The 14,667-nt window shown below is 36.4% G+C and overlaps 1 protein-coding gene across 1 annotated transcript in view; it reads left to right on the forward strand.

The window, feature by feature from the left end:
* The first annotated feature begins 1,866 nt into the window (after positions 1–1,866).
* Positions 1,867–14,667, forward strand: part of VTA1 (vesicle trafficking 1) — an 80,384-nt gene continuing 67,583 nt past the window's right edge. Inside the window, exon 1 of the mRNA XM_023187461.2 lies at positions 1,867–2,183. Within this exon, the coding sequence (XP_023043229.1) occupies positions 2,072–2,183 (112 nt within the window). The 5' untranslated portion in view covers positions 1,867–2,071. The remainder of the gene's footprint in view (positions 2,184–14,667) is intronic.

A 14,667-nucleotide genomic window follows, 5' to 3' on the forward strand; every position in this document is an offset into this window, starting at 1 on the left:
TACAACTATAGATATATTATCCTGATTACATTGACTTATGCCCTGCCATTTGCCACCAAGATGGTTCTGACCAAACTGACACAGAATATTTTTATTGCCAGATGATCACACATAGAGTCTAGGAAATGGTACAAAAAGTTTTTTCCCATCAAAACACCTGTCAGCTCTAGTTCCTCTCCCTTTTCTTCTTCCTATGGTTGCTCTCACCCCCTATTTTGTTCTACAGCTCTGCCCTCCCCTTACTTGCCAAGGTTCTAGCCCAGTCCTGGAGGGTGATGTCAGATCCTTCAGAAACTGGTCTGAGATGAATGGAGAAGAAGAATTTAGGTCTTTCTAGTAAAATGTCGTAGTAAAACAAGAAAAAGCAACCTGATGGTCATTAATATTTACTTTGTTTCATAGCCTAATTTCAATGTGTGTTACACTAACACTGTGTCTGTACTGTTCTCCATCAAATCAATTATCATCTCATGAAAGGGGGTAGCATATTTAGAAAGAAGAGAGTATGAGGCTCTTGTCTGTAATCTCAACACTTTGGGAGGCCGAGGCAGGAGTATCACTTGAGCCTAGGAGTTCAAGACCTGCCTAGGCAACAAAATAATAATTAGCCATGGTGGTATGTGCCTGTGGTCCCAGCCACTCAGGAGGCTGAGGCAAGAGCCCAGGAGTTCAAGGCTGCAGCGAGCTCTGATAGTGTGCTGCACTACAGCTTAGGGGACAGAGTGAGAACCTGTCTAAAAAAAATAAAATAAGAAATAAAAAAAGAAAGGAAGGAAAGGAAAAGAAAAGAGCGTATATTGTTAGATCAGAGAGTAAAATCCAATTCCAACCACTTCACTTTCTCATTTTTCCCTCAGCCCTGCTCATGAGGGTGTGCAAATAAGAGTACGCATGAATGTAAGCAAATGAGAAAGAGACTGGCAAACTTTAGTCCTGAAGACAGAACTGAGTAAAAAAGCCCGACCCAGAATAAGATGATGGACTTTGCAAACAGGTCTAGACAACGTATGTGGAGTGGGATAATATAAGGACATGGACCGGTTTCTTCTGGGCGTGAGAGAGTGATCAGAAAATAGTAGGCACAGGGGAATTTCCGAGCTGGAGATTCTGGCTCTTGGGGATAGTGTGATTTCAGTGCAAACTAGTTTTAAGATGAATCCTCAAAACTGAGGACTGAGATAAAATAAAGAAGGTTATTTGAGGAAGTAAATAAGTGTACAGTCCTGAAGTATATAGTATGGGATGGAGAGGAGTGGAAGAGAATTGAAGTCATCGAGGGTAGAAGGAAAAATTGATGCCTACTGTACAATGGTTAAGAGTTACCAGCGTTGAAAAAGTCCCAAACACCCTATCTTACATTAAGAAAAGATAATAAATATGAAAATATTTTGCAAATTGTTAATCACTTTCCAGGCAAAAAAGGTGATCTACTGGTTATTCATTCACTAAAATACATACTAGACAGCCGAGAACAAAAGTCATGTGTTTAGTGTTTAAGTTGGGGCGAAATCTGATTATTTTATCCAGTATGTCAACACAGAAAAATTTAATTTACAATTTAAACATATTATTTCTCTCTCATGCAAGTACTGAAATTAAAGCTTCTAAAATCAAAAAGGCTTCTAACGGACACTATTACATGGAATATTAACATGGAATATTAATTGGAAGTGGTAATTCCTGAATGACACCAAAGGCTATTCTTGCCTTTACACTTTCTCCCAGTCAACATAACATTATTTTCTTGTTTTTCCTTTTCTATCCTTCCTTTTGCCACAAACGAAAAACCAAACAAAAAGCGAAACAAAACAAAAACCCTCCCTCCTACCAGCAGAGAGCGCTAGCGCCATGCGCGGCATAGGCACCAAAATGCTCAGTGTTTTGTGGGCTCTAACCGCCGACAGCCAAACACACTGAAATTGTCCCAGCTGGGGATCCGTAGTTGTCTTGACGTCGCTGAGCAACGGAAGAGCGGGCAGGATTTGCTCTGAACGGTCGTGCGCGCTACCGCCCAGGCGGAAGCGGAAGTGTCGGTGGCGCGCGAGTAGGAAGTGGTGAGTTCTGAGTAGAGATGGCCTCGCTTGCACCGCTGCCCCCGCTGCCCGCACAGTTTAAGAGCATACAGCATCATCTGAGGACGGCTCAGGAGCATGACAAGCGGGACCCTGTGGTGGCTTATTACTGTGAGTGTTTTCGAGTGCCCGCGCCCCCCCTTTCCCAGTTGCATTTTAGGGCCCACACACCTCTCCGAGGTTCTTGGGGCATGCCCCGCCCCCGTGGCTTTAAACCTGAGCTTTGACCTCCAGTCTACCCAGGGAACTCCCTGGGGCCCCACCCACTGGCAGTAGGAATCCCAAAGCACCGGGGCGTCCACTGCTTCCCCTATCTTGTGCTTAAATACTCCAGTACTGACTACACGGGCTCTTGAACTGTGAAATACGATCTTCCAAGGTTTTATCTCTGTATGTAACACACAAGTGCCTCCTGTCTCAAATAGGAATCCTGAAAATAAATCGAATTAGGTTTAAAACGAAGGTGAGTGTCCGAAAGAAGTAGTGATGTGGATAAAAGGACGATAGACTAGTTGAAAACATAGTAATAAGTGAAAGTTATTTATGACAGCATGCAAGCCCATTCAAAAACTCAGATGGTTAAATGGGGAGTATCTGCTGCTAAATAAGCGGTTGAATGTGACCATTCCCCTTTCCCCACCCAACTGCTCTCTCCTACCATACAGAATTTTTAGTTTTGACTTCTTTGAATAATACTTGCTGTTGAGACCTTTGAAAGCAGTATTTGCACTTTGAGTGTTATACATTTAATTTACAGTTTGATTAAAAAAATACATAGGTTAACTGCTCAAACTTGCAGTGAGTAAAGGGAGTAGTTCCGGTAATTCTGTGTTAACTTTATTTTGTATTCTGTACTCTTTTTTTTTTTTTTTTTTTAACTGCAAAATAAAACAAGAAGCTGAACAACTATAATTCAGAAAATGATTTTTAGAGTTGAGAAGTTGGATATAATGCGTCCTTTGTTGTGTATATATTGTAAGGTTAGTTAAAATCTGGTCACTGTTATCTGTACCATACTCCAAATGTACCCTGTTTCTCAAATGTGCAAGGCCCTTTCAGACCTCCCATGTTCCACTCTTGGAATGTGCACCTTTTTCTTGCACTTCACAAATTCATGATTCAAGATTTAACCCAAATGTCACCTCTTCTGTGGGCAACAAATTGATTATTCTCTGTGCGTTACTTCATTTTGTTAAAATCTTACAGCATCATTTCCATTATACTTGTTCTTCAGTTTCCTCAAGCAGGGTCCATATTCATTCAGTATGTGTTAATTGAGCTACCTTTGTGTCAAGCATTAGTTGGCGCTGTGACTGCAGTTGCTGCATTTTTGGAGCTTACATACAATGGAGGTAGAGAGTTTCAACAGTATGAAGTCTATCATACGTAGAGTATTAAGAACTTATGAAGACAAACAGAGCAAGGAAAAGGAATAAGAGTATCAGGAGTAGTGGTGGCAGGGAGTGCAGATGGGATTTCAGTTTCATAATGGTCAGGGAACACTTCACTGAGTTGACATTTGGGGAAGGGAAAGAGTGAAAGGCATGCCTTGCACCATCTGGGGAAGAGTATTCTCCATAGAGGATATAGAAGTCCCGAGGTAGAGGCTTGCTAGGAGGAGGAGAAAGTAGACCATTGTGACTGGAGTGGATGGGGCTTAGGAATGATGGGATAAGGACAAAGAATCTCTCTCATCCCTAAAGGAAATTCCTGTTCCTGATCCCTGTATTATGTATCTTTGTGACAAACCAGGGACACTTTTTTCATTGTCGTCCTTTCCCTCTAGATGTTTCTAAACCTAATCCAGTTTCCTTTATTTAAAAATAAAACAGAAACTCTCACCATGACATTCCCTAAAGTTGCAGCTCTGCCTTTCCAGCCTCATAGGTAAGCTTGAAATAGTTGTAAGTTAGCTTTACACCTTTACCTTGTAGAGCCTTTCAGCCTGTGCAGTCTGGTTTTCATGCCCAGTATTTCACTGAAACTGCTCTCATCAGGCTTACGAAGAAATATTTTTATTGCTCAGGTGACATTTAACAATTTTAGTTATGAAACGTGCATATGAAAGCATATATAATGTGCAGTTTAAGGAATAATAAAATGAACACTAATATGCACACCACATTTGATTTATTAAACTTTTTAATTTTTGACAATCTGGTGAGTGTGAAATGGTAGTGTCTCATTGGAGCAAAATTTGCAATTCTCTGAGTCTTAATGAGGTTTAGCATCTTTTCATATGTTAATTAACCATTTGTGATTCGCTTTGAAATGCTTGTTTATTACTTTTGCCCATTTATCTGTCACAGTCTTGTCTTAATAATGTTAGATGTTAATCATTTGTTATATGTGTTGTAAATATCTTGTCCCATTTCAGTTTCATTTTTCACTCTATGAAGATCTTTGATGTTCCAAAGTTCTTAATTTAAAAATGTTATCAATGTATGAATCTCTTAGGACTTAACCTTCTGATTTTATAAGCTTTCATTTCTTTTTGTGTATTTGGGACTTTGGCATTCTAAATCTGTAGATGGGTGTTTTTAATCAATCTTGGAAAATTTTCTCTACTATTATTTGTTCAAATGTTGCTTCTATTTCTATTCTTGTGAAAGTTTGATTAGACATGTTTTGCACTTCTCCCATTTAACTTCCTTGTCTTTTGATTCTGTATTTTTTTTTTATCTCTTTGTTTTTCTGTGCTGCATTCTGTGTAATTTCTTGAGGTCTATCTTCACCTCCCTGTGTATTATTGTTTAACCCTTTTATTGAATTTCTACTCTAATTTTTTATTTGAGTGCTGTCTTTTTGTTTTCATATTGACCTGGCCATTTCTGATAGTTTCTTGTTACTGATGTTTTTAAACACTCTATTTCTTTGAACACTGTAAATATATCGATTTGTATTTGCTGTTTGATAACATCTGTAGCTGCTGTATTTGTGGGTCTGATTCTGCTTTTCAACAGAACACTGCTCATGGTGACTTCTTTCCTTACAATTGTGGGCTAGTCGGGCTAGACCAGCACTCTTCAAACTGGAGTAGGCAAATAATTCCAAAGGAATCAATTTTCCAATTCTTGACTTCCATGTTTTCCTTCCAAAAACTGATCTTGACAAAGCTCCTGTGATCAGGGTAGCAAAGTAGTATATAACATGCTGCTTATCTTTTCCTCATCCTGTTCACAGTTTCTCCCACTTTAATGGAGAACGGCGTACTCTCAGGCATCCTGAGTGTTTTTATGTTGTATTGCCTTGAAAGAGAAGGTGGAAAATCCTCCGAGGTGTCCAGACAAAAGAGACAATTCAAATTACTGGTGTCAGTGAAGCCTCCATTAATTAAGGCATTGGATAGACCTTCCTATCTTTCCTGGTCTTACATTGAAGAAAACCAGCCAGAGCAAAGAATAAATACTTCATTCGAGAGTTCAACACCAGCCTGACCAACATGGAGAAACCCCGCCTCTACTAAAAATACAAAATTAGCCGGGTGTGGTGGTGCGTGCCTGTAATCCTAGCTACGTGGGAGGCTGAGGCAGGAGAATCACTTGAACCCGGGAGGCAGAGGTCTCAGTGAGCCGAAATCATGCCATTGCACTCCAGCCTGGGCAACAAGAGCAAAACTCCGTCTCAAAAAAAAAAAAAAAAATGCTAAGCATGAAAGGTTCCAAAAGAGCATTCTAATTTGGGGGAAAGGGGGTGGAACTTTATATAAGGGGGATGCTGGGAGTCACCTGGAGTTGTATATGGGGGATGCAGGGAGTCACCTGGAGTTTGTCTCTTTTCAGGAGCAGTTGGTCAGTGGATCTCAGAAGAGGGAGGAGTTATTCTGGGATATTAGCAGCCATTGTTAGGTCATTTTGGATTTTGTCAGGAGGGTGAGGAGTAACAGTTTGGGGCCAAGGTCATGTGCAAGAAGATGTGAGGAAGATTAGCTGTAGGGACAGGGACATGGAGGGACCACAGTGGGAAATCTCAGACTTTCAGAGTCTCTTACATTTATACATGTATCTGTTAAGAGTAATGCCTCATGTTAAAAACGGTCCTGTGTTGCAGTATTCTGAATTCTCAAAATGATAACAATTTTCATGAGTTGACCTTACTGCCTCATTCTGCATGCCTTTTAAAGAATACCATTCTTGAGTTGAGAGCAAAACCAAGAACAAAGGAGAAATACTGAAGGTGAGAGTACCTTGTTTCATCCAAGCAAGCTCCTGCAACGCTCTGCAGCTTATTGCTGTTTTAGAATTAGAATTCAGAAATAAAATGGGGACATGAATTGACTTTCCAACTGGAATATTAAGTTGTATTTCTCTGAAAAAGTAACTCTTACTTGGCTGATTGGTTTGGCGCTAGCAACTGACAGTGCCTTTTAAACAGTATGGTAGACATTCTCTTTAAACTGAATAAGCTAAAATCTTCAGCTCTGAGTTTTTTTGTTTTGTTTTATTCTTCTGGAAATATATTTAAAACAGCTTGGCCGGGCACGGTGGCTCACGCCTGTCATCCCAGCACTTTCGGAGACCGAGGTAGGTGGTTCACCCAAGGTCAGGAGTTCAAGATCAGCCTGGCCAACATGGTGAAACCCCGTTTCTACTAAAAATACAAAAATTAGCTGGGCGTGGTGCAGGTGCCTGTAATCCCAGCTACTACGGAGGCTGAGGTGGGAGAATCTCTTGAACCCGGAGGTGGAGGTTGCAGTGAGCTGAGATTATGCCACTGTACTCCAGCCTGGGGAGCAAGAGCAAGATTTCATCTCAAAAAAATAAATATATAAAATAAAAAGAATAAGGAGAAGGAGAAAAGAAAATAAAGTCACCGATAAGATTAAACCTTATTTGTTACAATTTTTTTTTTTTTTTTTTTTTTGCTGAGGGACGTTGAAACAAATATTTCAAGTTTTCCCAATCTTTTCTGCGTCCTACAATGAATAAGAAGGCTCTGATTGAAAGAAGATGATGAAACTTTGTAATATATTTTTGCATACCTCACAGGAATTAAGAAAATGAGTAATGGTGGGGTAAAAAACCCTTTTTAATTTTTAAACAAATTTTAAAATCGGCCTAATTTGTCAGCTTATAAATTATTTAAAATATTTGATGATAGATGATTATATGGTTTTTAGCCTATAACCCAGAAATAATTTAAAGAGTTTGGTGATTTTGGCTGGGCGCGGTGGCTCAAGCCTGTAATCCCAGCACTTTGGGAGGCCGAGACGGGCGGATCACGAGGTCAAGAGATCAAGATTATCCTGGCTAACACGGTGAAACCCCGTCTCTACTAAAAAAAGTACAAAAAACTAGCTGGGCATCTTGGCGGGCGCCTGTAGTCCCAGCTACTCAGGAGGCTGAGGCGGGAGAATGATGTAAACTCCAGCGGCGGAGCTTGCGGTGAGGCGAGATCGCGCCACTGCACTCCAGCCTGGGTGACAGAGCGAGACACCGTCTCAAAAAAAAAAAAAAAAAAAAAAAAGATTTTGGTGATTTTGCTGTGTAACGTCGGAAAAACTGGGATTTCGGGGGGATTATTTTTTGTGAATTTAATTCATAAAAATAACAATAGAACCCCAATAGTCTCCTCTTCCTCATTATGGGAGTAAATAATATTAATACATAAATATTGGATTTAATTCATTATAAGCTGTATTGCCAATACAATTTTACTTTTTATATTTAATGATTATTGAAATGTGTGTTATTTTTGTTGTTTTGATCAATTATGTATTATAACAATTGCAGACTCAATTTTGGAAGAAGATTTTAACACCTAGCACCTTATTTCACAGGAAATTTTGTAAAAATTTAAATTTCAATTTTCAATCTTTTGTTGCAGAGAAATGTGTTATGTTAATCAAGTAAAAATTTGAGCATACAAATCTGTTCCTTTAACGTGAAATTCTGTAGGCTAAGTAAATGGAAATATGGATTAAAAGAAGAAAATAGTGTAAAATTTCTGACTCTTAAAAAAGAACTTTTTGAATTTTAAAACATGATAAATATCAAGTTGCTATGATATTTTAGTTTGAAAGGTATAACTTTTGTCAACATTTGATGAAGTATAGAAATCACATTTTTTTGTACCTGTGAAACCTTCTTGTGAAAAGATGTAGACATCAACTTAAAAACGTGTTAAGGGATACATTTCTATACTCTCAGAGCATATAATAATTTTATAAATTCCTAGAACAAGGGAACTTTTTTTTTGGTGAGAAAAAAATTCAAGATTGTTTTGCTGAACTACTTGCTGATTCATAAAAGCTCCATGGGCTATGTGCTACCCTCTGCCAGGAATCCTTCTGCATTCCTATTAATTTGACTAACTGTCTGACTCAGTACAAATTTTACTTCCTACAGATTATTTTTCATGACCTCTTAAAGATGATCTAGGAATTGTTCCTGTGTGCCTCTCATCACATGTGTTATAATATAAACATCTGTTTATCTTTCAATCTTGATTCTCCTGGAGGACAGGGATTATCTTTTTCTTTTTTTACCAGCTGACACATAAATGGAATTTATAAATTCTTAATGAATGCCTCCTCTCTAAATATTACTAATAGTCTACTAAAATGTAAACTGTATGAGAGCAAGAGTATGTCTTACGATGATCATTGAATTTCCAACTCCTAATATAGTATCTAAGACATGATAGATAACCTGTAAAACTTACCTGTTGATTGAATAAATGAACTATACAGTAATTCACAGCTTTTTTTTTTTTTAATGTTCTACCACAAATCAATGACAAAACATAATGGAAACAATCCCAGTACTCTGTCTTAACTCATTACCTTACTATGTTTATAGTAAATTTTTGATTGAGTCATAGGTCATTATCATATGATTTACACCTTGTGCCCTCTCCTTTCTAGTATTTTTATCATTTCCAAAAATGATTCACTTCTGGCCTTAATGGGAATTTTCTAGTGTTTTATCACTTTTTAAAATTACCTTAATATTCCTACATTTCGAAGTTGTTTGGTCTTGTTTTCTTTTCAAATCAGGAATGAATGTTGAAATAATGTATATCAAATTACTTTTGGCCATTTTTTTTTTACTGTAGTTTTTACTTTTTAATGTAGTTAATGTTTTTAACTTTTTAATGTAGTAAGTAGCAAAATAGTGAATTTTCTCATATTTGAAACATCCCTCCATTTCTGGAAAGAATCCCATTAGTTTTTGCATTTTTTTTTAATTAAAGTTTTTCTTTTGAAATAGTTGTAGGTCCACATGCAGCACACGTAGTTGTAAGAAATATTGTGGAGAGATTCTGTGTACCCTTTACCCAATGTCCCCCAATGATAATATCTTAAACAACTAATAATATACCCTAAGCAGAATATTGACATTGGTACAATTCACTGGTTTATTCAGGCTTCCTCAGTTTTACATGTATTTGTGTGTGTGTGTGTGTGTGTGTGTGTGTGTGTGTGTGTGTGTATTTAGTTCTAAACAGCTTTGTCAGGTGTTGATTCCTGTACCCATTACCATAGTCAAGATAGAGAATAGTTAAGAATTCCTCTTGTAGCCCTTTTATTAATATAACCTACCTTCTCCCTTTCGCTACCTCACCCCCATCCCCTGGTAGCCAGTAACTAGTTGTCCATTTCTAAAATTTTGTCATTTAAAATGTGCTGTTGGCTTTTTTCATTTGGCATACTCTGTGGAGATTTATCCAAGTTTATTCCTTTTTTAATGCTCAGTAGAATTTCACGGTATGTGTGTACTATAGTGTAACAGTTCAATCATTGAGGACATTTAATTTGTTTTCAATTTGTGACAATTATGAATAAAGTGAATATAATCACATATAGTTTTTGTGCGGCCCTAGTTTCCATTTCCCTGGGATAAATGCCCAAAAATGCAATTGCTAGATCATGTGGTAATTGCATGTTTAGTTTCATAAGAAACTGTCAAACTGTTTTCCAGAGCAGCTGTACCATTTTACACTCTTATTGGCAATACATGCATGATAAGTGATCCAGTTTCTCTTCATTCTCACCAGCATTTTGTGTCACTGTTTTTAATTTTAGTGTTAATAGGTACAATGATACCTCATTGTGGTTTTAATTTTTCTTTCCCTGATAGCTGATAAAGTTGAAAACTTCTTCATGTGCTTATTTACCATATGGATATCATCTTCAGTAAAATGTCTGCATATCTTTGCTCATTATTGTTGTTTGAGAGTTCTTACTATATTGTACTTATGTTATCATTTTGAGATTTTTAGTAAAAACGTTACTCTGGTTTCTTAGATATTGTTGAGAAAATTATTCTTTTATTCTTTTTACTCAAATGTGAGTTGGGTTAAAAAGGCAGCAGATTTATCGCTTTTTTTAGATTTAAAAAAAGGTCGTTGATTCAACACAGCTTTGCACTTTTGGGGGAAGTTACATTTCTCAATTTTTTCCATTAGAAAAATATTTTCCTCTGAGCCATTGTTGATATAGTAGAGTTTTCTAGGAAATCTTTCATTTCTACTGTATTTTGAAATTTATTAGCTCAAAGTTAAAAACTTAATCTTTCTTTTCTTATTTCATATGTCTCATAGTCAACCAATGATAAAAGTTTTAAAATTGTTTTTATTTTCTCATTTTCTCTGTTACTATATCCATACCGTAGACATTCTAAGCTAATGTCATAGCTTCCCAGTTTTTGCTTCAAACGTGTAATCCCTGTTGCCACTAGAATGATATGCTTCTAATGCTTAGTGAAAATAACACGGAGTAAATGATGGAGTGGACTGTGAACATTTAGAAATTGTGTGTGACACAAGCAGTACAAATTAACAAGTACTGTATCAGGAAAAAACATTTCCAGTAGATGAGCGACAAAGAGCGAATATCCCTGATATATATATCAGCTTATAAATATCCCTTAAAAATAAAAAAGATCCCCATAGATTAAAAATAGGTGCATACAACTACTGAAGGAGGGAATACTAATCATTAGCATTCATCCTAGTTAGTAATAAATGTAAATTAAAATGGAATAACAATTTTTGACTGTAAAAATATGACTCAGTACAAATGAGTATGTGGTCAAATCCTTGCTGTCATGGTTGTGTGATTGGTACAAAGTTTGGAAAACATTTGGCAAAATGTAGAGTATCTAATTCAGTAATTCCAATTTGGGGAAATGTGTTCAGGAAATAACCATACATTTAGTAAGACCTTTATGCAGAATTTACTGAATGATTATTTATACATTTGTGATAAGCTCAAAATATCCTAAAATACATATCATTATGGAAATGGCTAAGTAAATTATGTTATATCTGCTGCATAGAAAGTAATGTAATTGTTTAAACATTACAAAGCATCTTTTATAACATGGGGGGATGTTTACATGAAAGTGTAGGATACAGAGTTATTATACACGCAGTTCCATATGTCTATCTGAAAAAATCTTTGTCTTCAGTGACCCCTCATGATTTGAGTTCTGAATCACCTTTTGTAGTTTTACAAATTAATTTCACTTTGCTACTAAAACAGTAGGCACTTTGTGTTGTCTCCAAGCCTTTTAACATTCTACTTTCTCTGCCTTGATACCTCTTCTCTTCCCCACTACACTCACTAGGTTTTTATCCTTTGGGTACTAGCTTGAATGTCACTTTCTCTGGGAGGCCTTTTCTTAAGTCTCCTGGTTTTAAGGTGTTTCTTTTTGTTCTTTGTACCTTGGTGTAGCTTTACCATAATTGCTTTTTCATTTGCTGGTCTTTCTTCTAGACTGTAAACTGAGGAAGGCTTACACTCTGCTCCAGTCTTTATTCTTTACTCTGCCTGGTAATGCTAGGCCACTGGAGATATTTACATATTAAAGAACAGGTGCTCAAAAAATGTTAGCCAAATTGACCTGAATTTTAAGGCAATTGTGATCCCTAGAGGGAAGTGTAGCCATATAGTTGTCACCTAATAAGGAAGGCAAACAACTAGCATTCCTGTAGCTGATTGGCATTTTAACAGTGCTTTCTTTCAGGATGTCGGATTTGATCCTCACAATCTTTCTAGTCCTTCTGTTACTAAGTGATTGAACCAGGACCTGAATAACCGAAGTCAGATTAAAAAAAAAAAAAAAAAAGGTTAAATGAAAAATTGTTGGTAGTAGCTAGTAATTAGAGAACCAGTTATTGAGTGAGCCACAGAGTAACTGAGGGGAAAGGGAATAGTACAATCCATGACAAAAGAAAAAGGCAAAAAAGCCAGTGAAATAATCTGGGAGATTCCCTAAGTGGAGAGTGGAAAATGAAGGAGATGCTTTCTCTTAACAGTATGTCTCTGAGCTCCATCTCTTTATTTTTCTTTAATGATGCCAGAAAATATTTGAATTTGTACTAAAAGTGGGTACTCTTACATGAATATTTTGATTCTGCCCAGTTTGGTACTGTAGATAAAGCTAAACTCGGAAAGAACTTTCCCCTTCCTTTTTCATTTTGCCATGAGTAAATGTATAAAATTTCAAGTTTCAATTTTTAAAGCTTCCTCTAGGGGGTGACATTGTAAAGTTAGTAAACGTTCAGTGAAAGTATCTACACAGTCTCAAGAGTCTTCATTTGTTTATATCATCAGAAAATTAAATATAGTATGGTTGTTCAGAAAGCTGTATGTATAAATAAAGTTATTTCAGTTCTGAGATGTTACAGGACATTCAAGTAGAAAATATTAATTTAGTGTAAATGCTAAATAATAATGGATTTCTTTATTGATAGATGGTAAGCTTCATGGATATTAGCATTAATAATCACTTGCTCATGCCTGTAATCCTAGCACTGTGGGAGGCCCAGGTGGGCGGATCACGAGGTCAGAAGTTCAAGACCAGCCTGGCCGATATGGTGAAACCCTGTCTGTACTAAAAATAGAAAAATTAGCCAGGCATGGTAGTGTGTGCCTGTAGTCCCAGCTACTCGGGAGGCTAAGGCAGAAGAATCGCTTGAACCCAGGAGGCGGAGGTTGCAGTGAGCCGAGATTGTGCCACTGGACTCCAGCCTGGTGAGAGAACGAAACTCCATCTCAAAAAAAAAAGAACTTGCCTTTTATTATTTTTTGTTGTGGTTAATCCCATAGAAATTGGATTTTAAATTCATTCAGACAAATTTAACTAAACCAGTAAAGAGAAGCAGTTCCTTTCAGTCTTTGCTGGTTCCTGAATGATAAACTAGAGTCTATGGTCTTATTGCTTGAGTACTTACTTTTTTTTAATTAATAAGCTTTCTCAGGGTACTTGACTGTAGCAAAGACAATAAACACACAGAATGTTGGACTGCTGATTTATCCATTAGCCTTCTATTCCTCTTATCTTTGTTTTGTGAACATACATGCAAACATGAATTTTATTTTTTTAAATTGTCATTTAATACTTTCCTTTTTGAGTAATGTCAACTCATTTTACATCTCTTTAGAAAAAAACATAAAGTCAAAGGGGCTATGGAGTCAAATAACACATTCTTAACTTTCATTTCTTTTTTGGCATTCATAGAAGTTTAAGCATCTTTGATAAGGTTTGTCTTCTATGACAATTACATTTGGTTGTTCAAAGTGGAAGCTTATATACTCTTGAACAGTCAAGGATTATATATAGTAGGTTTCAATAACCATGCTTGATATAAGTTCCTACTGTCACTGAAATTCTTCATTGGGCTGCTACATTTACATTTTTTTATGTTTTTTTATATTTTTCTGTGGCTTGTCAGGTTTTTGTTTCTACTATTTGGGTTTTTTTTTTTTTTTTTTTTTTTAACCTCAATTTATTGTTGTTTCTATTTGGTGACACTGTTAACATCTTGGAGGAACAATTCTTTGTTGTCAGGGCTGCCCAGTACATTTCAGGATATTACTGTTTTAAATGGTAGTAGTGCCCCCAGACATTGCATTTTAAAATGGAAGGAAAAAAAAAAAAAAGCCTCCACACTTTTTTAGCTCCCCCAAGAGCCAGTATAATTGAAAATCTAAATTCCCATCAGTATGGAAAGTTTATATTATGTAACTGTTAAAAATATGTGAAGTTACATTTATCACAAAAGATGCCATAACCCACAGCATAATGTAAAAATGAAGGGTACAAACAAATTACATGTTGCCATGTATGTAAAATTTGTGGTTATATATAATTTTATGTATGTGTATGAAGAGAGGTATCTTGCTGGATGCAGGGTACAATGACTCTGGAGCCAGACTGTGCCTGAGTCAAATCCTAACCTACCGTTTATGGCCCCCCATGACCTTACGAGCTTCAGGTTTTTTATTAATATACTCAGGATAATAGTAAGATCAACTTCACAAACATTTTTGGTGGATTAATCAATTTTTCTATTTTTATATGACTAAATGAGTACATGATCCATGGTGATTACTCATTTAATATTAGTTATTGTCAAGTTATTACTCCAGTTCACTGGGATCTTGTCGATAGTATATTGCTAGGTCTTATGTTTTTATCCATTATGCAACCTCTACCTTTTAATTGCAATGTTTAAAACATTTATAATTAATGTAATAAGTATGTTTGGTTTTAAGTCTTGCTGTTGGTTTTCTATGTCTCATTTGTTGTTTGTTTCTTCTTTCTCCTTTTTCTACCTTTTTGATAATTGAAATTCTCTTAGAATT

The sequence above is a fragment of the Piliocolobus tephrosceles genome, chromosome 5 (genome assembly GCF_002776525.5).
Source record: "Piliocolobus tephrosceles isolate RC106 chromosome 5, ASM277652v3, whole genome shotgun sequence".
Classification (NCBI taxonomy): domain Eukaryota; kingdom Metazoa; phylum Chordata; class Mammalia; order Primates; family Cercopithecidae; genus Piliocolobus; species Piliocolobus tephrosceles.